Below are 21,323 nucleotides of genomic sequence, written 5' to 3' on the forward strand. Positions count from 1 at the left end.
CCCCACATTCCAGCGTTGTCGTGGCTCCCTGCCTGCATCCTCGGTCACGGCGATTCCACGGGTTCCCGCAATCCTCGGCAGCTTGCTGATTTAGGGTGGGCAACTGACTCTCAGAGAAAGCAGCAGCGAGAGGGGAGAAGAAGAGAGGACGGGGTGAGGGCGGAAGAGAGACAAGTAAAGTAAAAACAGAAAGTGGGCAGAAGACAACAAAACCCTGAATCGCACAACTTGTGATGTCACTAATGTGGTGGGCAACAATGACTCAAAGTCTTCTGTGGTCCCCATTTCTTTATTAAACCTATAGAAACAACTTTAGACACAAAAGGTAAAAAAATATAGTCAAACAACCACAAACTACATTGTAGAAAATCACCAACTACCATTGTTTCCATAACAATGTCAAGATTATTGAGAGCAAAGTGCACTGGGGTCTCCAGTGGGACATCAACATTTGGGTTCTTCTCAGGAAGCCATTTCCGGATGTATGGGGCATGTGAAGAACTCTGGTTGAGATCTACGCATGTCCGCACACATGCAGAAAAATTTTAAAAACGAACAGACACGTGTGCGTACACGCACTTTAAAAGGGTCTCTGGCATTGTGACATTTCATTTAAATCCATGAAGGATTACAGGCCTCCCGTTAGGACAGAAGAGTAAAGGGGGGGGGGGGGGTACCTAATCGAATCCATTAGTTTTAAACATTTAAAAGACCATCTAAGATAGACTGATGGATGGACAGGGGGATGGGTGGCGAGCGCCGGGACTGGGTGGCACAGTGCAAGTCTGTCCTAGATTAAACAGCTGCTCTAATCCCCCATTTCGGCCCCCAAATTGGGTTTCCCTCAATCTTGTCATCCTAATGTGCAAGGGAAAAAAAAAAAACTGAAGTGGAGCGTCGGCCAAGGCAAAAATAATCAGTACATTAAAAGCTGCGTGAGCGGGAGGGGGGGTGGGGCGATCAAGATGTAACGATAAAGCAATCAAGTGGGAGGGTCAATGGGGGACAAACTTGATTGGGGTCATACGAGGCTTCTTGGAGTCCAGCTATTACGGTTTAGTTCATCCAACGTGGCACAAAAAAACCACTTTTACCTTCATACCTTCTGGGCGTCAGGTCAAAACCTGTCAGGTGGTTTGCTTGAGGCTCTGCCGGTGCCGATCTCTTTCTTTTGACAGGTGGGCAACGGCTGAGCGTATGGCGGGCGCCTGCGGATCTGCGGGCTCTTTGTCCAAGTAGAGAATAAAGTGCTGGATGCTGCAGGTCAGCAGGCCGTCTAGACCGTAGCCTTGGTGACCTGAGCGGAGGAGCCTCTCACAGGCCAGTGCCAGGTTCTTGTCCCAATTTGAAGGGTAGTTGGCGTAGGACTCCACAAGCGCCTTATACAGCTGCAAGCAGACATAGTGGGACTATTATAAAAGCAGATGTTTTTGCAGTATTTCCAGGAAGAGGCATTTAAATCTCTGCTATTATAATAATATAAATGCATTATTAATGTAGAAGCACTGTTAATGTTATACTCACAGTGTAAGAGAGCTCAAAGAGGTCAGATTTGCCCTCTCCCTGCATCCTTTCAGCCAGGTCAAAGAGAAAGAAAGCTGTCTTCATCCTGAAACAAAGCGCTTAGGATCAGGGCTAAGTGCTGGCTGGATGGATGGATGGATGAACGGATGGATGACATCACTTCGATAGAGTGATTTATGGAGATGCAAAATAGAATGCACATATACTGAAGATGCTCGACCACACATGACTGGTTTCTGGAGATGTTCTAGCAAGTACAGCATCCAAAGTGAATATTTTAAGTAAGACAGTTTGAGTGTACCTGGCTTGCCACATCTCCTCATTAGCCACACGCTCCCAGGATGCAGAGTGGAAACTGGGAGTGGGAAGAAAAACAAACATTTATCTAAAAAGCTTCAGGCAGCAACACTTAATGAATCCAAATGTGAATATATTGTTGTGCATGGTGTGGAGCGCTGAACAAATGTTTAGCGCATCAACTTTAAATGACTGAGCAACAATGGTAGCTTGCACATTCGACATGGAGTAAAACCACATTTGCCTTTTTCCACTTGAAGATTGTAAGCACTTGACCTCTTCTTCAAAAGAATATTTTAGCAAGGTCCCGGTGCTGATATTTATTTCGCCGGTGGGCATCACGCTTGTCGTGAGAGTACGGGAAATAATGTCACAGTATTCAGCCGTGGATATCCTCGTGAATGAGGGGCTGCTGGCAAGCGAGACCGAATATGTAGCTCTGACTAATTCCACTTTTGACACAGTTATTGACAAAACGCAATTTGAAACTCATTATTTTCCATCTTCACTTTCATTTCAAATGGCTGCGAGCCTAATGTCTATGCTCTGCTTGAATTCACAAAGAAAGCAGATCACAGCATGGAGAACAGAGCACAGCCAAGCTCCACGAGGACGACCGAGAAGCAAACAGATCTGCATTCTTGGATTCAATGCGCCATGTTTACTTATCTGTCTGAATGACAAATGTGAAAATGAGAAATAAAACCCAAGAAATGGAAATTGCACTTGTTCTTCATAACAAATTCATTGGGATGTCTTTCTTTTTTTTGTTGCTTACTGGTTGTGTGGCTCGCTCCAGTTGTAAAGATTGTGTGTGTGATTGGCCCACTCTCTAGGGTGAAACTGTCTCTGAGCAGGCACCAAGAAGTCACACACACCAAAGGGCCAGCGGGAGAAACTACGAGCCCAGCTCGGGTCTCCGGTGGGCAGCCCGATACAGGCAAAGACGTGCCTCCTGCAGAAAATGAAACAGAGTGCAATTAACCCCTTTTGCCCTCATCTGAGATAATACAAGTAGGTTAGACTTAGAGACTTCCATCTTAGACCAGGTGCTCCGGCCCCTGGGGGTTAAAACCCCTGTGCGCTGTTGCCCTACAGAGAGGTTATCCTTTTCTGCCTAGCAAATACTGCCCCCTGGTGGCCTTGGTATTAACCAGTCTCATCTCAGTTTCAGAACAGAGCCAAGAGACTGTTTAACAAAATCAAGCAGATTAGCGACGAGATTCATCAAAGTCCTTCTAAAGACTCGACATACCTATGTGCTTATCTTCACCCGGCGTTTAGCGCTGGGTCAACAATTCCGCTGCCTAATGAGATCACCTACTGCTCTGTTGGACCGTTTTAGCATTCATTTGTGACTCACTGGGAGTTGTGGATTAGAAATTGCTCCAGGTTGAAGATGTCTTTCTCCTCGGAGTGAGTCGAGTCCCACTGGCCGCCGGGAAAATGCACCCCAGGGAGGTGCGGTCCCAGTTTTCTTACATACCAACTGTACGTCATCATCTTGAGAAAAGAAAGAGACATTTTTTGTTTGTTTATAATGATGAAAATAGGATGGGGAGTTTTTTTTAATGCTCAATGGTGGAAACTTGATCAAACGTAGTGAGGCTCTGACCTCCTGGTCTACCAGGCGCACATCAGGCCGTACATCAAGACAATAATGCAGGTAGCGGAGGGAGTTCCCCGGCAGATCTCCTCTGGTCAGGATGATGGAGTTTGTTGGGAAGGACGCTAAAAGCTCCCTGCCGAAGCGTTCCACCACGCCGTTGCTGCTCTGATCACACTCCCTAACATATGAAAACAGCGGCTTTGTTTACTTGCATCAAAGAAGGACTAAGGGTGCACCTTCACCTCCGTTCCGTATGTGATACTGTAGAAAAGAAAGTCGGCATGTTTGCTTGGGAGCGCGCTTACAAGGTGCTCTGAGGGTAGGTTGTCAGTGCCCCCCTACCCGCCACCCCGCCCCGCCCCGCCCCTTCGCCTGTGTACAGCTGCCTATCTAATCGTGAGCAGACAGGTATGATGGGTGTGACAGCGCAGGCCATGCTCTCCTCTTGATCAAAGCCGCTCAGTGATGGCTGTCTGGCACGCCTCTGCACCTCGCCGGTGTAATCTGCCGCCTCGGACAGCTAACATCTCAGGCTGAGCTCAGCGAGTGGAATCTATGTGCTAACCGTGCCTCTCTTTAGCCCTTACCACGAGGTGAGCGGAGAGAAACCTGACATGTTCATACCGCGGGTCTGAAGCACGGCGTAGAAACAAATCGGGTTGACTCAAGGAAAAACTTATGCGTGGGGATTTTAACAGGCATGAGAGAGGACTTTTTATTTTTCCCCCTTTTCTTTTCGCTTGAACTTTTCTGTGCTGAGGTAACTTGGGCTGCTGGGAAATGTAGAACTCACCTATGATTAGTGTGCATCATGTCTCCAAGTAGTGCCATGGTGAGGAGCCAGGCCGTGGTTTTCCAAAAGCCGCCATGGCCGAGCCACCTCTCGAGCCTCGTGAGGGTCAGACTGGAGCCGAGGCCAGCCAGAACGCACACGACAGCATCACCCTGAATCCAAAAACGTTCCACCTGCAGCACACAGAGTGATGCCCGCAGTTAGACGAAATGTAAAGTTTCCTGGATCATTGCAGATTTTTTTTTTTTCTTACCACTCCAAACAATAAAGGTCTACTGATGTCCAAATTTGCCCTCCAAGCAAAAAACAGCGAGTAGATGAGCAGCATGGAAACCAACAGCCAGCACACGGAGCAATACTTTCTGGAAAACAAAAAAAGAAACACTGCAGGAGAAAAAGTGATTTTCTATTGAAATATGAGTGAGTCACTTGCTAAGCGGGACATTTTCTTCGAGTGGCCTGAGTCATTAGGATCTGGCGCCAAACTCTGAATCATTTACTCATTACAGCTTAACTGTAAAAAGCGGTAACCCTGATTTTAGTCAGTTGGGTTTCACAAACTGGTCACACAATGTATAATACAGCAATTGAAATTCCATTCAATCACATCCATTATTAGCTCAACTCGGATTAGCATGATCTTCATTTTGCATCCCATTGCATGATCTTGCACTTCTTCTAGTGAACGTCAACTCGATAAAATTGCATAAAATCATTTACTTGGGGATGCAAATTTAAAAACTGCAGGGTTTTTTTCTTAACCTGAGAGCAGTTCATGTTTTCCCTTTCCACCTTCATCCTACCTATTCATGGAGGACAGAAGGAGGCCTAATCCCGCCAGAGCTACGACAGGAAGAGAAAGGTCTGCCAGGCAGTGGTCCAACTGGGCCCTACAAATACACAAGCAAGCAAACACGATGAGCATGCGGTCTGCTCATCCTGTGACAGAACTCAAGGACACCAATTACCAAATCCTCGCCGTCCCCCTATCAAAACAAACTCCTTGGACTGTGCGCTCGTCCTTTCAAACTGATTGACAGATTCGCATGACAGTGTCACGCGCCCCCCTCCGCACTGCCCCGTCCTCTCTTCTCAGCTCTTGTCAGTCACTGAGCGTTTTTCTCCGAGCACGCTGATAGTTTCCTGCCTCTTGCTTAATACCCATCTCGATTTGACAGCTTATTGAGTCTCTATATCTCCCAATGTACACTATGTGTGAGTGTGTGCTTGCGAGTGGTTGTGTCAGCTTCTCCAGTGGGTTTACGTCTCCAGTGCGACATGCCTGTCATGTTCGCCTCTCTTCCCCATTTTGAAGGTGCGCTTGTCCATCAAGCGACGGGGGTGAGGAGTAGTGGAGGGTGCCTGGCAGAGGGAGGCTGGAAGGGGGGCAGTGGCAGTGGGGGGCCTTAAGATACACAGGCACCCCCATTCCATCAGCTGGAGAAAGATATGAAGAGTGGAATGGAATTTTTTTTTTTTTTTCCAGGGTTGTTGCAGCGTCTGTCATCACAGCTCGTCACGCTTTAAACAGCAGTGCTGAGTGATCATTTCAAACTGCTGGTGAAACAAAACAGTGATTTGGCCCTCTAAGAAGGTTCAGTTGTGCTTGGATGGAAGAGAGTAAAAGAACAAAAGCTCGTGAAAGAGACAGGAATGGGATGTGGAAATGATGGAGATCCATGAACAAGTTGGTGCGGTCGGACTAGAAGCAGTTCAAAGGGTAGCGGGGTTGTCTAACCTCTGACTAAACCATAGCTGTACGAAAAGAAGAGAAAAAAAATTACCTAAGTAATGACGTCAGGTTTACAGAGCTTTGCGTCTTTGCCTGCAAACACAACCAAGTCAAACTCGGCACACCAGAGAACAACAAAAGGTCAAATAGAGCAAGCGACTCTCACCAGACTGAAGGTACCATATTCAGCCCTGAGTAGGTGGGTTAGCAGGCCTGATATGGTGGTCTGGTCCCCCCAGCTCCAACGGGCTGAGTTCATATAGCAGGAGATAGGCAGGAAGATGTAGGGCAGAAAACCCAGCAGGAAGCACGTTCCCATCGACATGAGGCTACGTAGGGACAGTTCCTGTCAAGACAGATTTGCAATCAAGGATGGTATTGGGAAAGAATGAAGAACTTCCGGCTTACCCTGTGTGAGTGAAGTCTGTAGAAGACCCACGGGATGACTGCAAGTACAAACAGCACCAGGGTATGCTGGTTGCACAGTCCCAGCCCGCAGCAAAGCGCCCCCCACTGTGAATGCTAGCATGCAAAAAGTCTAGTATGACATTGGGAAGACATTTCAATAAGAAATTTGAACATCTCGTTACCTTTCGCCTCTCGGATGCATTCTTGGCCGAGTGAAAGCTGGCGGTAGAAAAGAAGAGCAGCCCAGTGAAAAGATTGTTGAGGGTGAAAACCTCCGCAACCATTGACCACTGCCATGTCAGCCTGGAAATGGCAAAGACGCCTCCAGCCAGGGCTGCTCCAGGACCAGGACCGACCAACCTGTTTGGGGTGGAAGACCTTGATCACATAAAGAAAGCAATGACCATAAAATATCAAATCACTATTGGGTTTTTTTTTGTTGTTTTTTTCTTACATAAAATAAAAACTAACCTCTTTGAATCTTTGGAACCATTTTCTGTCAAATTAACATTGCCACTGTTTAAAGTGCCTATAATTAACTCCAAATGAAGTTCAGATGTTCAAGTTGGCTTTTTCTGACATTTTTGTTTTTGCATTCTTGCAGAAGCCTGAAGATTTTGCTGAATTATTTGGAACTGTTCATAAATTCTCCCTTTTCCCAATCTTCCAACATTGCATTTTTTTGTTTGTTTACATGGCATGTCTGGGATATATTCAGCATTTTCGTGTGGACACACATCATACACATATTTACGAGAATTCTTTCTGGCTTTCTATACACTGGCCTAAGTTGTTGCCCCTATTTCTCAGTTTCAAATTAAACCTATGCAGTCAAAAACCCAGCAATTTACCCAGACTTTTTGCATTCCAATTTATTCATCACAAACAAGCCCCAGAAAAACATTTTGTGAATTGGCCCAAATGAGAAATATAACCCACCAGCACGCCTTCTCAGAGAAGCTAGTTGATCTCAAACAGACCGTCCTGAAAAACGCTGTGGTGGTGATAGCACTTTATCCTCCGCTTCTTAAATATAATGTGTGCACAAAAGTTTTCCCCTTCCTCCTCTCCTGTAATGTCTCCATCCCCTTTGCTGTAATTGAAGCAAACTTGGCCTAATCTGTCATACGCTAAGACCCACCACTTACTAAAATGAGAGACAGAGAGGGAAGAGAGAGAGGTGACAAATGATGGAGGGGGAGAAGAGGAGGAGGAGGGGGGGGGCAAAATAGTGCAGTCAAATGTGTGTTAAAGGGTTGCGCCGGATGAAGGAGGAACTAAAGCAGAAAAAAAGTTCAAACAGAGGAAAAAAAGAGAGAGAGAGAGGAGGGGAAAAGGAGCAGCCCGGTCCCCTGCACGCTGGCTCGGAAATATGAGCGGGCTCGACAATTAGGGAAGTCAGGCAGTATGGCCCTTTCCACCATTGTGTGGAGTGGCTTAGAGTCCTCATCAGCCTATCAGCTAACTGACAGGCAGAGAGCTGCTCTATTCAGCGCGGCAGATACAAGCTGCAGGCCAAACGGCTGCCAGGTCCCTTATGACCCCACAATCCCTTGCCGGTGACAGCTTCAAGCTCCATAGCAAATTAGGCGCTCTCACATTACAATCGCAGAAGACAGATTCCATTAACGGTATCTGAAATTGAGTAGAGAGCAGGCCCGTTATCAGACCTGACTCATAAGCACCGCCATTAATCAGAAGGCATGATACCATTTATACATTTCCAGCGCTCTGCCTGCCGCTGTGATAGTCAGCCACAAAAGGCCTGATGAGACTTAGGCGAGGGGAACAATGGTGCTTTCTGAGGAAAGCGCGCTAAATCGAAGGGAAAAAAGAGGGGGGGGGGGGAATCTTGCTTGCTGACTACTTCCCCTTTTTTTCTTGGGCTTTCTTTTCCTTCACTATTTTTTGTGTTCGCTGTAAGGCGAGCTTGCGAATGTGTGTGCGAAAGGGCGGGTGCGGCGGGGGGCACGGCGTGTTGATGGGGCGTCTCGGCGCGAGTCTTAATAAGAGATAGCGCCGTCTTCCCTCGCCGCCCCGCTCCAGGAATTAGTTGTAACTTGAAGCCGGGATGAAGGTGGCGAGGGCAAACGGGGGACCCCTGCACACACAAGTTTACCTCCCTGCTTGACAATTAACCCAAAGCTCACACTCCTAGCAGGGGGGGGGGGGGGGTGGGGGGGTATTTTTGTACGGGTGTAGAACAGTCAGGGGGGTCCACGGACACAGTTATTACAACAAGTCAGTTCTGGCTTCTTAAGCCCCACCTGATAGATATGCAGCACTTGTCACATATTCAGACACACATCTTCTACTACTTTATTCTCACTGGGTGGCTGACAAATCGTTCTGTTAGAACTTGACAGTCCGTTGGAGCCTAGCTGTAAATGACCCGCCAGTCTACGTGGGACCACCTGGGTCCACGTCTGCCTCTCTACAGCTTATTCTCCAGCCCTGCCGGATATAACAGGACACACTCTGACACTAGAGAGGACGCATTTACTGTTATCGCCGTTCTCTGTAGAACAGGATGCCTGTTGTGTAGAAATGCTGTGGCTCGGACACAAAGGCCTGGCTGGAATGTGGCAGAAGAACAATCCAGCTAAGATTCCTCGCTGCCAAAATGTCAACAACCTCACCTGGTTGGCAATTAACCTTTTTGACAAGACATGATGACAATATCAATGTTAATTAGCAGTGGTCTAGTTTTTAATAATCCCCCATTTGAAGAATATTTTCCATAAATGAGAGAGATGAAAGGTAAATACACAAATAAGAAATGACAATAGTACAACAGGCTCTGTTAAGCAGTGTCCCCTTCAAGGACTCCACAAAGGCGCAGTAAAACCACTTTGAAGTGTCAAAATGGGACCTGCCTCATTTACCAGCCAAGCTCTCGCTACACAGTGTGCACTCGAGACGTGCCAGCAGCGGCAGTCGTCTGTGCTAAATAACTACGCACAAAAGCGTACAGCAGCCCTGTGCACTGAATGGGACATGACAATGGAGCTCGGTCGGGGCAGCCAGCGATACACGCCACCTCCGGGACCAGGCAATAAATACCACAAATGTGGCGTCGCAGATCAGCGGCGCGCTGTACTCGACCGAGTGCTTTTTGCGGGAGTGCTGGAAAGGAATCACACATTCCTGAGGAGAGGAGGCAACCCGTAGAGAAGGTGGCCTGCGATGGACGCTTCCAGCTGGCCCTCGATGACACCCTCGGGGGCTCTACACTGGCCAGCGTAAGAGGCTGGGTACTTAGGAGCTATTATCATAGAGAGCGTTTCAAAGCTTTGAATTTTAAAGCCAAATTGCAATTGATATACGGTCTTCTTCTTTTCCTTTCATGAAAAATGCAATGCTAGTGGCAAATATGTTGCTATTGTAATAGAATTGTTCAAAGAAACTAAAGAGAAGAGAGTGTGCAGTATCATGCAGTGCGTTAAAATGTGGACTCTTACAAGTCCAGTAAAAAAAAAAAAAAAATCTAATTCTCAATGATGTTTGTGAAACATCTTAAGTCACAGGTGTCAAACTCAAGGCCCGGGGGCCAAATACGGCCCGCCACATCACCCGCGAAGACAAATTGTGCATCAAATTCGTGTGTCATTACTACAATTGCAAATTGTCTTCACTTTTAATAATTTCTTTTTTATTTTTAAATATTTGACCAGTTTTTATTCGTCTGACTTGAAAAGGAGTTATTTGTCAGTTTGTTTTGTAGCTTTGACTGTATATAATATAAGATGCTCATACATTTATTTGGGTTGACAGTCATAATGGTTCTCCGAAAGAAGCTATGACTACAATGCGGCCCGTGAAAAAAAAAAGAGCTTGACATCCCTGTCTTAAGTAACCAAGTCATCACTAAAAATAATTTAACAATTGACGACAACAATATTGTCCTTGCGTTATGCATCAGTATAACCTTTTTCAAATAAAGCACAGCCGAATGTGGCATGCCACGACCCAATTTTAGAGCAATTACCAAAACATACTCCCCTCCCTCATCCCGAGGATGCAGTTTTCTCCACAAGCGAGGAGAATAAATGAAGGGACGCCGACTGCCACTCAGACACCTCTCCTCCAGGAAGCGCTCCAGTACTCATAGTGCGTATAAAATTAATCAACACAATTCTGCTCAAACAATGCAGCCACTGACATGACAATTTCTCCCGCAATGCAATCATAATCTCAACCCAACACACAAAAATTACAGGAGCAAAGGGGGGGAAGCAATTTACACACACATGCAAAAAAAAAAAAAAAAAATCATGTTTCTGCAATTCACTGAGACAGCCATTTTTCTTGCTGCTTTTTCCACCCGTCATTAAGCACACAGCAGTGATACATAAATGTTGCCGTATAGACGGCATGAACTCATTGTGGCTGAACTGTAATTGCCGAGTCTGATCCATCTCCATGCCGGGTGCCTTATTAAGACTGCCTGTGGTGGTTGAGGAAATGTAATATTGACGTCCGAGACAGACACAATCTCAGGCCTAAGGGTGAAAAGGACTATTAAACTGGCGCTGTCTTCTGCTGTTTATCTGGCCCTCCTCCTCTCTATCCCCATTCCTTAGCCAGTAATGAGGAAATAACATCTTCATTAGGCATCTGTTTAACTGTATTAGAGAAGGAGTCCTGGGGGAACTATTGGTCATGCTGATGTTGGGGGGGTATTAGAACGCAATATAATACACAAGATCGAATGGAAATAAAACAACATCCAGATTTTGACTCTGACACAGAGTCAAGCAAGGCCAGGGAACCATCTCAACCACACTCACCCTCCTGCTACCTGAGTTATCAACAAAGCCTCTCATCCAAGGGATAGAAGAAGGACCGACATGTTTGCTGTGCTTATTATGTAATCGCGATCAAGCTAAAAAATGCTGATGTTCGAGTGTTCCAGGGTTGTTTTTCTCCTCTGAAGGCTGTCAGCATGCTAACGTGTCTGCTCCCGGTTTCTCGGGATAAGCTCGGGAATGGGGAGAGATCCCTCTAAGGTAGGGGGAGATACAGAGCAGCTTTAGCAGATAAAGTGTGAAACGAGAGCGAGCGCAGAATACAGAGCCGTCTGGATTATCCCGTTATGAAGGGTGCATTCCTCTGGAGTCTGAGGCCCGTCGCATTCGGCGGGCCGAGTGTTTTTCCTCGGTGAGCCTCCCAGCGCAATCGATAGCAATTATCATTATGTGCGCCATCCTCAAAGGCTTGTCAGGCCACAGTGTGAAAACATACCAAGACGTGCAATTTGACCATCAAACCGCATGATCAAGGCAAGAGAGGCAATTGGAATTGACAAATCAAAGGGAAGTGTTACATTTCTACATTTGCCCAAGCAAAGTGCCTTCCAGTTCCAAAGCTATGAATACACAAACCCCCGCCATGATAAACGCCACGATCCAGTCGACTCGTTTAAATTGATACTTCAAAGGTTTGGCTAGATTTCAGATAAATGTGCTATTTGAACGGAGACAAAATGCCTTCAAATACAATTTTCATTTGAGGGCGTAAAATTATTATTTGTTTGTGAGGGAATGAATTGAGCAACTCATCTAATTAACGCTACGACACTACCTGCTCTACAAACTAAATCGAGATCCTGAACAGACAAAAACCTTTTATGCTTTTTAAATTTGTATTTTTTTTTTCTATATTGAGTTTATAGATTACGTTACGTTCACACTTAACAGCTTATGCTATGTGAGTGTTTGCTTTGGCTGAGGTCCTTGCTACCCATCAAGCTCTAGTTGAGGTAGAGTGGTACAGGATGTTTTCATAATGACTTTTCACTTTGCCATAATCCAAAATTCAATCTAAATCCCCAGAGATTACAAACAGGGCTATAGTTAACATGCACGCTGTGAGCCAAAATGCTCCCAGACAGCATGGATATTTCTGGCCTGGAAGTAACCGCCTCTCAACGTCTGGCCAAAAGCAACTTCCAGTCCTCCAACTGAATAGAAACTCATGAATGGCATTAAAGCTGTGGGGTCATACAAAAAAAAAAAAAAAAAAACAGCTGGAATATGCAGTGTGCTCAATTTTTCTTTTTTTTTTTTTATATAGTATTTTGGTTTGTTATATATTACAACCATGTCCCGACTGGTATTTCAGCATGACCCATAAATAGTACTATGTAAAGTATAAAAAAAAAAAAAAAAAAGTAAATAAAAATAATAATAAAAAAGTAAATAATTGCATGTTACTTCCCATCAAAGGGGAATCAAATAATGTACTTTGGATATTAACAAACTGCAACAACGTCTTCTGCCTGAGCATAGACAACCAAGTTTAATATAATTTGTACCTATTGTAATATTAGGATAGATTTACTTTCTAATTGGACATAACACAATTGACTGTATTTTCAAGTGTAGTGTTTTAAAAAAAAATTACCAGCACATATGGGGCTTTGTAATTTAATAAACTACAATTTAAAAAAATAATGATAGTTTAATTGACTACTAAAAAATAAAAAATAAAACTGCTGGCTTGTTTATAAAGCAGTAACTAAAATCATGAAGCCCATGTTATTTTGCTATTTATTTATTTTTTTACAAATTATTGACCAGTCTAAAGTGTACAGACATGACCAAAAAGTGTCATCATGTGCAGGAGAGTGAGGCAAGTTATAAGACAGGGTTTGTGATGGTGTTCCTTTTTCGACCCAGGAGGCAAGAAGCGGCAGATTAGAAATCGTGCCATGTCAGGATTGGGCGCACGCTGGGCAACGCGGGGGGTTGCAGGAATACAGAGATGTGATGGTGTGGGGGGGGTTGGAGGGCATGATAATTGTGATATACATACACACACACCAGCTAGCGCTAACTCGCAACGGGTGGCTGATGGGTAAACAGGCTGGGCAGGGTTGTGGCAGGGGGAGGGCAGCACCAGCTCTGCTCCTGAATGCTGATCAGAGGATTAGGGACATCAGCACCAGGCTGTCAGGACCCCAAAATGCCACTGTGCCTCACACTGCATCCAGATGTAAGAAGAATAAAAAAAAGTAGTGCAAGAATGTCAACACTCACCCTTCAATCAATTTCCTGTGTGCATATTTGTCCAGTGATGTTATTGCGCATTGGCCTTTTCAGATGTGGGAGGAGTTCAACCCAAAATGTGTCAGATAGTCACCACACAGGGAGTGAAATTATATCAAATAATTATTTTGAAGAAATATATGAAATCATAATTTCAAGAAATATGGTAACAAATAAAATGTTTTTTTAATAAGGGGATTTTATTTAATAAATCTCAACTATGCTAAAATGAATGAACTTTCAACAGATGTTGATTTGAGATGCACATACACGCTTAAACTGTTTCTCTGTGCAGCTACAAGGGTCTGCCTACCTGCATACGGTCATGCAGAGGGTGCCACATGCCACTGCCCCCAGCACGCTGCTCATGAGGTTGACGCTGTGAGCTGGTGAAAGTGTCGGCAGGAGACGCATAGTCAGGTGAGATAGTAGCGTGAAGATCGGGTATCCGGGCGGATGGGCCACCTAGGCAAAATTGTTACAAAGTTCACTTTCATATTGTTTCATACATTTGTGAACAGGTCAGGTGGAATCCAAACTGAACGACACCAAAGAAAACTCCCTCCTTGCACTCTTCACTTGTCTTTCCTTGGCCTCTTCCCAAGGACAGTGCGGCTCCCGAGAGCACGCCGCACAACACGTGATCTCCGCCCGCCCCAGCCCCCCCCCCCAAAACCACCTCCGAGCCGCAGTCCTTCTCGTCTGGGGGGATCTCAGCAATCACAGCAATTAGCCGCTAAGTCTCCTTTGCCCAGATAAGGGCTCAGTCATTAAAGACAGATTCATTTCCTGGCACTGATAACATGAGTCACACTGGCAGAAGAGAAGGGGGCAGCGCTTCATCTGAAGACATTGCGGAAAGGTGAGTTTGACTACTTTGTCGGTCAATGTTGGAAGAACATGGCGTACTTGAAAACTATGAAGGTCAGCGAACGTGAGTCCCCAAGAATGACATGAGAGCACAGATTCAATTTTAGGATAGCTGAGAGCGAAAAAAAAAAACAAAGTCAGGGTGCCGAAATGGAAGAAGCTCTTGGGATGAAAACGGGCAGCCTGGGACACAGGGGTGGCCTACGAGGCCTTGGGGAGGCCCACGAAGCAGCCGGGCAGGCCACACGGACTGCAGCCCTAACGGCAGGATTACTGGCATAGTGACACCGACACAGCCTCCCTAAAAGGATCACAGCGGCGTAATAAAGTTTATTAAATAATAAAACTTATTATAACTGTTAACCCGATTTAGTTCATTCTTTGCGGCTTACACACATACAAAAAAGAGGGGTGGATATAATAAGCCTTATACCGTACATAAGGCAAAGCCTACAAAAGCCATCGCCTTACTATTGACTTTAATTGGATTTGAAAAACGGGTTGCAAATTATAGCATTCTCTACTTGCAACTTGGTAAAATAAGTGTAAAGAGAAGAAGGGGGGGGGGGGGGGGAACCTGTGGACTGAAACTGAATTAATCTGCTTTCTGCCCATGCTTAATTAAACTTGCTTAATGCTTCTAAGAGTTAATGAGTGAATTGATTAAACAATAGCGCTAATACTTACCCCCAGCTCACAGGCAGTGGTGATCAGCTCTCCTGTGAAAGAGAATGGGGGAGGAAATTAATGTAAACCCAATAATTATTATTAAGAGACAAGTCTGCTCCCAAAGTTTTCCCAAATCAAATACTTGCACTGGGGTTTTGCATTAATTTGCTAGGATCAAAACCTGCAAATCTTCCCAGTGTGACATTTCCTAAGCGGCACGCTCATTCTCTTCAGCGCTTGCCTCTCCCCTGACGCCTCCCCCTCCCTTCCTTGGCACGCACGTACACACAAACCATTAGACACCCTCTCTGATGCACTGTCACACATATGCTGATCTGAGAAGAATGCTTCCGGTCCCATCCTCCCCGTGCGTCGGGGTCTTTCTTCTGCCACTCTCTGCCAGTGTCTTAGTGTCGCCTTCAGTCCGTTGGGCACAAACAGAGAAGAAGAAGAAAAAAAAAAAGGCGACGCCGCTGACAGTCACAGAATGAGGTAAGCTGCAAAAAGGAGAGTCGGCTGCACAATTTCTTGACAAGCTCTGTGTGAGGCACAACACAGACTGAAAGGAGACCCCCCCCACCCCCACTCCTAAAAGCTATTTGAGCAAGCTTTAATGTAGCTGGGCACAAACCCATTTGTGCCAGAATACACCCAGAGCGTTTCAAATTATGCTGATTTCTCACCCAGTGTTTACATCTCCCACTCATGAAAATTGAAATTTGGTTCAGATTAACTGACACTGATAAAGGTTGGGGTTCAAGACAGCACCCGCTACTGGCACGAGAGAGAAAGTGCCATTAAATTCAAGAATGTCCTCAAAACACATTTTGCATTATACAGAATGGAAATGAATGAAAAATTGTTCCTGGAGCAAATTGTCACCATCACTTGGCTTTTTTTTAGTTGTGGAGGGGTTCCGATCAGGATTTTACGCAGCAGATTGTGATCCAAATCATCCATTAGGGATATTGCGTAATACTGATTCTATTATCTTACACACGTAACTAATGATTAATTTAATAATCAATCAATCTGCCTCTTTATTAACTGATTCATCAAATTTACGTAAAAAAAGTATTTCCAAATTTCCATCCCTTTATTATCCACAAAAAGAGCATTATTTCATTTTATTTGATGAGTTTGTGTAAGCAGCTGGACTAATATACTGTAGTTGTGTTTGTGGCTGTTGTGAGGGCATCACAAAATAAAAAAACAAAGCGAAGAAAATTGGTAATCACAAATGTTCATATTTACTTGCTGACCTCAATTGACCTCAATATTGGGATGTACTAATGCATTGCATTATCCAAACATGAACATATCGACATATAAGCAGTCAAAAAGGTTGATGGCACACTGAATGACGCTCATATTTTTGCACGCTTACTGTTACAGTGATTTAAAGCCTACAATCGGTGCCACACGAGGATCCCTAACTCTTATCAGTCTAATGGAGCATGAAGTCAGAACTCCACCTGCACAGCTTAAACACTTTCCAGCTCCATTTCACTTGGCACGAGCAGCCAGCTACTTGCCACCGTTTCCACATTTTCTTGTCCTTCGTCAGCTTCTCATTTTCCCTGAGCGCCGCCTCCCCTTCAACATAAATCAAACTGAGTGAGCAAAAGCATCTCACGGTGAGGCAGTTCTGCAGCCAGTCTCCCTCCAAAAATGGAAGATATTGACTCAACGGGGGAGCAGCGAGGTTGCCAAGAGTCTTTGTGATAGTGGAGCATGGGCACCCACACCGGTCTTCCCGTAATCCCCATCATTTCCACACTCCACATTCCTAGACAACAGTGTGCCCGCGGGGCTGTGCTCAAACTTCTCCAGGGCACATCACACCTAAAGAGATTAGGACACGGAGACGGAGACCTGGGGAATTCAGCTGGCACTATCAGAGCGGGCATCCTGCACCGTCCCTAAACACTGTGGAGAAGGGGCTGGCCATTTTTTTTCCAAAGCACCCCCCCCCCCCCCTTACCCACAACACCGTTTAACCATCCTCATTCATGAGAGCAGCCAGGCTACTCGGCGCTCTCTCCTCGTCGTTCCGCATTCATATCTGGCTCAGCTTTTCATGCGCTTGCGATATGCAAACGTGCGTTTCTTCTCGCAACTTGTGCGCCAGACCGCTGCTAAGCGAACAAGCAGCAGAAGCATTCATTTGGCCAATTTAAAAGTCTGGAAGTTGACTATCTCCACTAAACACTCTCTGCAAATGTACAAGCTATTCTTTCACAAACTGCATTACAGAGAATGTTGGAAGAAACATTGGCCTGATCATGTAAAATCTAGGGGGGTTGTATATAGTCCATACAGACCATATAGTACACGTGTCAAACTCAAGGCCCGGGGGCCAGATACGGCCCGCCACATCATTTGATGTGGCCTGCAAAGACAAATTGTGCATCAAATCCATGTCAATATTAAAATTATAATAATATAAATTATAATAATATACAATAATAACAATTATAATAATTGTTTTCACTAAATAAAAATATAGCTAGCAATTTTTATTACCATTCATATTTTTTAAACATGTTAACAGTTTTTCTTAGTCTCTGTTTTGAAAACTAGTTATCCATCTAGTCATTCACTAGTTTGTTGTATATATAATTTGAGACATTCAGACATTTATTTGGGTTGGCAATTTCAATGGCCCTTCGAAGGAAACCATGACTATGATGCAGCCCGTGACAAAAATAAGTTTGACACCCCTGATATAGTACGTTCACATATCCATAATAACAAACGTGTTTCATTGAGGACAAAACGCACAGATTGCAAAGTCACTCTAAAAAATGTATAAGAAAATCCACCTATTCAATAATTAAATTCAAATTGCGTGTTTCCCTGACAGATCCCATGTGCAGCTCAAAAACGTGCCATGCGAGCGACTCCCCAAAAACAAAACAAACCCACGTGACTCAAAACAAGGAAGCTTGCAGACTAGCATTAGCACCAACCTGAATCTCCGCCGGGGACTGTCCTCTGCACACACGGCACGTAGAGTGCAAGCACACAGGCGATGGTTGCACCAGTTAATATCCAACTCGTTCTCTGCTCCGCAGCCATTCTTGTTTGGTTTGCATGAATTTACGCAGACTCTTTTCCCTCGGAAGATAACGCGAAACAGTTAGCGATCCATGCTGTACTTACACGCAGGAATGCAGCAGTGCGACTCCATTTATTTGAAATCTGTAACTCTTAACGAGTTTAATGCATTTAATACAAAATGCAAATACAATGTGAAGGACTGAAGACTTAACGCGTCCCTAAATTGAATCTGATCATTTCCTGGTACGTAACCGCGCCAGAGAATAAAGTCTCGCGAGACTACCGCAAGTTTGATTTTATACTCATTTTAAATCTTTCAAAATCTATGCAAAATAAATCATAATACAAAACAAGTTCAAAACAGTATTGCAATTAAAAAACAATTATAGAAGCACATCTATATTTGTAATTATAAATAAATTTTATCCCTCCAAATTAAGCACTGTACTTTAAAAATAACGCCAAAAGAAAACTTTTTATTATATAGTTTTAGATTATTTGCAAATTAATTAAATATATATATTGTTTTGGCCCACAGTGACACTAGGAGGTTAAAAGGGTGTAGAAACTTCACATTTTGTAATGGTTAAATTTGCAACAGGTCCCACTGACCCATATTTTTGGTGCGCCCTGAAACAAGCATTTCAAAGGGGTTAACTTGTTTTTGTCATGCTTGTAATTGATAAATATTAATTCTGAACTGCTCTGAGTGGTGCACATGGCAGAATATATTTTACATTTTTGCAAAGTATTGATTGTTTCTATAACTGCAATATATTTGCTGTGGTATCAATAGGGAGATTAAGGCGGTGAAGGCCCAGATAGCAAATTCGGGTCCCACCACTGTTATTGGATAGCCATCCTTAAATGTCTCCATATTGTGACCGTATTTTGCAGGTTGAAGGGTTACTGTAATAAAGATATGGCCCCATTGAACTGATAATAATCCCCGCCCACTATAAATGAGTCTGATCCGTCAGTAAATTGAGCCCTTGGTGAGGTGGAGTGGTGTCAGCACCTATAGCCAACTCTCCAATGGCAGCCTAATCCTCGCTTCTCGCTCGCTGCCACCCTCACTGTCTAATCAGCCTCCAACACACACACACACACACGCGTATGCTTGGCCTTCCTCGCACTCAGCCATCTCTTCAGTGTGATGTCACAGCTAATCCATGCGTGGTTATCCGCTGGGCTGCAGTGCTGGCTGGCAAAGGGATGTGGGGAGGAATTTGGGGGTGAGTGGGGGTCTAATCAGGCACGTCATAAAGTCTTCTTTCCATGCACACTTCTGGTACACCATGCATAAAACGACATTCAAGCCCCAAAACACATGCGGACATTGCGTGTTAATATGTACACATTATTTAGGCTGGGAATAGAAGCTAAAACTATAAAAGCATGATATAGTCTCATTATTAGAGCGTCTGGTGGATTAAACCTACTCTCCTCCTAATGTGGCCTTTTTATTGGCAGCTTGTCCAAAAAGAGGAATTACCTAAAGTGCCTCCATCCATATGGCACTAAGTTATTAATACACATTAGTTGACTGTAATAGCTATGGAATTCATTATAGTTTCAGATTAAATGAGATTATGTGTACACATGTTCCATACATAATCCATTTTGGGATGCCGGTTGACCTTTCAGCTGAGAATTTTGCGGCAGATGTGCTAACCACGACTATCGTGACCTAAGAGGAGTACATGAATAAAATCTATGAAAAAAAAATCAGCTTGCCTAATTGTGCCATCGCGCCTAAGGGAAAACAACCAATCAGAGACAGCGGGCCTGATTGACGTGGGAGGTGTCAATCATTTCTCATCTCGGGCTCACGCTGACCTGTTGTCATGTTACCCCAGACAAGCGCCTGCGTTAAAATGGCTTCACACAACCATGAAGATACATGTGTAGTATTTTGATCTCTGCAAGGAAGAAACACCTCCATGTTGGCTACTGATGTCTACTGTACAACACACAAAATAACACACAAACACACACGCAGGCAAGTGGCTTAAAGGGTGGCGGAGAAAGGATGAGTGAAATTCAATCTATCAGATTTAGCATTTTCCTCAGTTACCTCATATCTGTTTTAATCTTACCATAAGCATCCTTGAAATGAGGTGTAATCCACTTAAGCCCTTTTTTGAATGTGCTTCACAGCCACATTGCAGCCATTCATAACCCCACAAACATTCATACCCCTGCAAGACACATAGAACATAGAATTTCATATATATATTGGCTCATATGTTATTTAAAGGGGACCTAAAATATTATGGAGATACGTCCACGCACCTCATACACAAAGTTTAGCGCGAGTATTTTTGGGTGCTCACCTTTCCCTCCCCTTCACCCTGGCTTTTGGGTTTAGGCTGTGCCTTCGGTCGTCATGGCAACAAAAGTCAGCCTCATCATTGACCCAGTGTTAGACATGGATTTTCGGCATATACACCATTTGCTATGCTCAAATTCACCTCATGATGAATTTTCTCTAAGATCTTTTCATTAAAACCCATTCATCTGTCTTTAGGTGGTTCCAAAGCTTAAAGGAAAGTAGTAATTGGTGTCAAAGATGTAGACCCCAATGCAATGTCTAATGGGAATGGAATGTGACACATTTGTGGCAATTAGAGAGAATCGTGAATAGAGAATCGTGAAATAGGCAAATATGAATAACATACCTAAACAAATTGTGAATCGTATTTTGCTGCATGCCCTAATGAAGTGTCCCAAGGTCTTGAATGAGTCCACGTGTCTTCAGAGAGATTACTTCTCCTCTGTGATCTATTTCTCATAACAACAAGCAGGGGACTCAAACACATCTAATAACAGGGCGGACTGCTGTTCCTTTGTAACATGCGGCTACCTAAATGATCCCGAGTCAGATAGATGACGAGGATAAAGCCAGCCGTAATCGGCATCTCGCACAATGGAACATAATGGTCCAAAGAGGGACAACATAGAGCGCTCATGCTCTCATGGCCCCAAGCAGCACACCTACTAGAGAGCAATTAAAATGAGAGGATTCAATTTGGTCAAGCAACAGGAATCTCAGATAAATCAGATATCTCGTTTCCCAGCAGAGGACAGTCCCTCACGCCGAGCATGGTGTTTGATATATTATTTGGAAGAACCAGCTGGTTATTGACAGGCTGTGTAAAACAACCCCCTTCCCCAATTATGATTAGCACAATAATTTCAGTGGGAGACAAACAGGAGGGAGGAAAACCACGCAGGAGCAATACAATTACTTTTGAACTGATCAAGATTTAATTAGCACCAACTCCATAATTAAAGCAAAATGTTTGG

The 21,323-nt window shown here is 44.3% G+C and overlaps 1 protein-coding gene across 2 annotated transcripts; it reads right to left on the minus strand.

Annotated features, from left to right (window-relative positions):
* Positions 1-270: 270 nt before the first annotated feature.
* Positions 271-18,260, minus strand: tmem260 (transmembrane protein 260). 2 transcript variants are annotated; one of them, XM_061302040.1, is made up of 16 exons: positions 17,924-18,260; positions 14,970-15,001; positions 13,726-13,877; positions 6,546-6,723; positions 6,364-6,477; positions 6,122-6,301; positions 6,008-6,048; positions 5,027-5,113; positions 4,477-4,585; positions 4,224-4,396; positions 3,437-3,608; positions 3,185-3,324; positions 2,600-2,776; positions 1,826-1,879; positions 1,525-1,609; positions 271-1,388 (listed from the first exon to the last, which is right to left on the minus strand). In XM_061302040.1, exons 1-16 carry the CDS (start codon positions 18,030-18,032, stop codon positions 1,128-1,130), a joined length of 2,064 nt encoding a protein of 687 aa, XP_061158024.1. In that variant the 5' UTR covers positions 18,033-18,260; the 3' UTR covers positions 271-1,127. The 2 variants fall into 2 exon arrangements, with proteins under 2 accessions (XP_061158024.1, XP_061158025.1); XM_061302041.1 differs by lacking the exons at positions 13,726-13,877; positions 14,970-15,001; positions 17,924-18,260 and adding an exon at positions 7,303-7,453.
* Between the last annotated feature and the right edge of the window lie 3,063 nt (positions 18,261-21,323).

The sequence above is a fragment of the Syngnathus typhle genome, linkage group LG16 (assembly GCF_033458585.1).
Source record: "Syngnathus typhle isolate RoL2023-S1 ecotype Sweden linkage group LG16, RoL_Styp_1.0, whole genome shotgun sequence".
NCBI classification, from domain to species: domain Eukaryota; kingdom Metazoa; phylum Chordata; class Actinopteri; order Syngnathiformes; family Syngnathidae; genus Syngnathus; species Syngnathus typhle.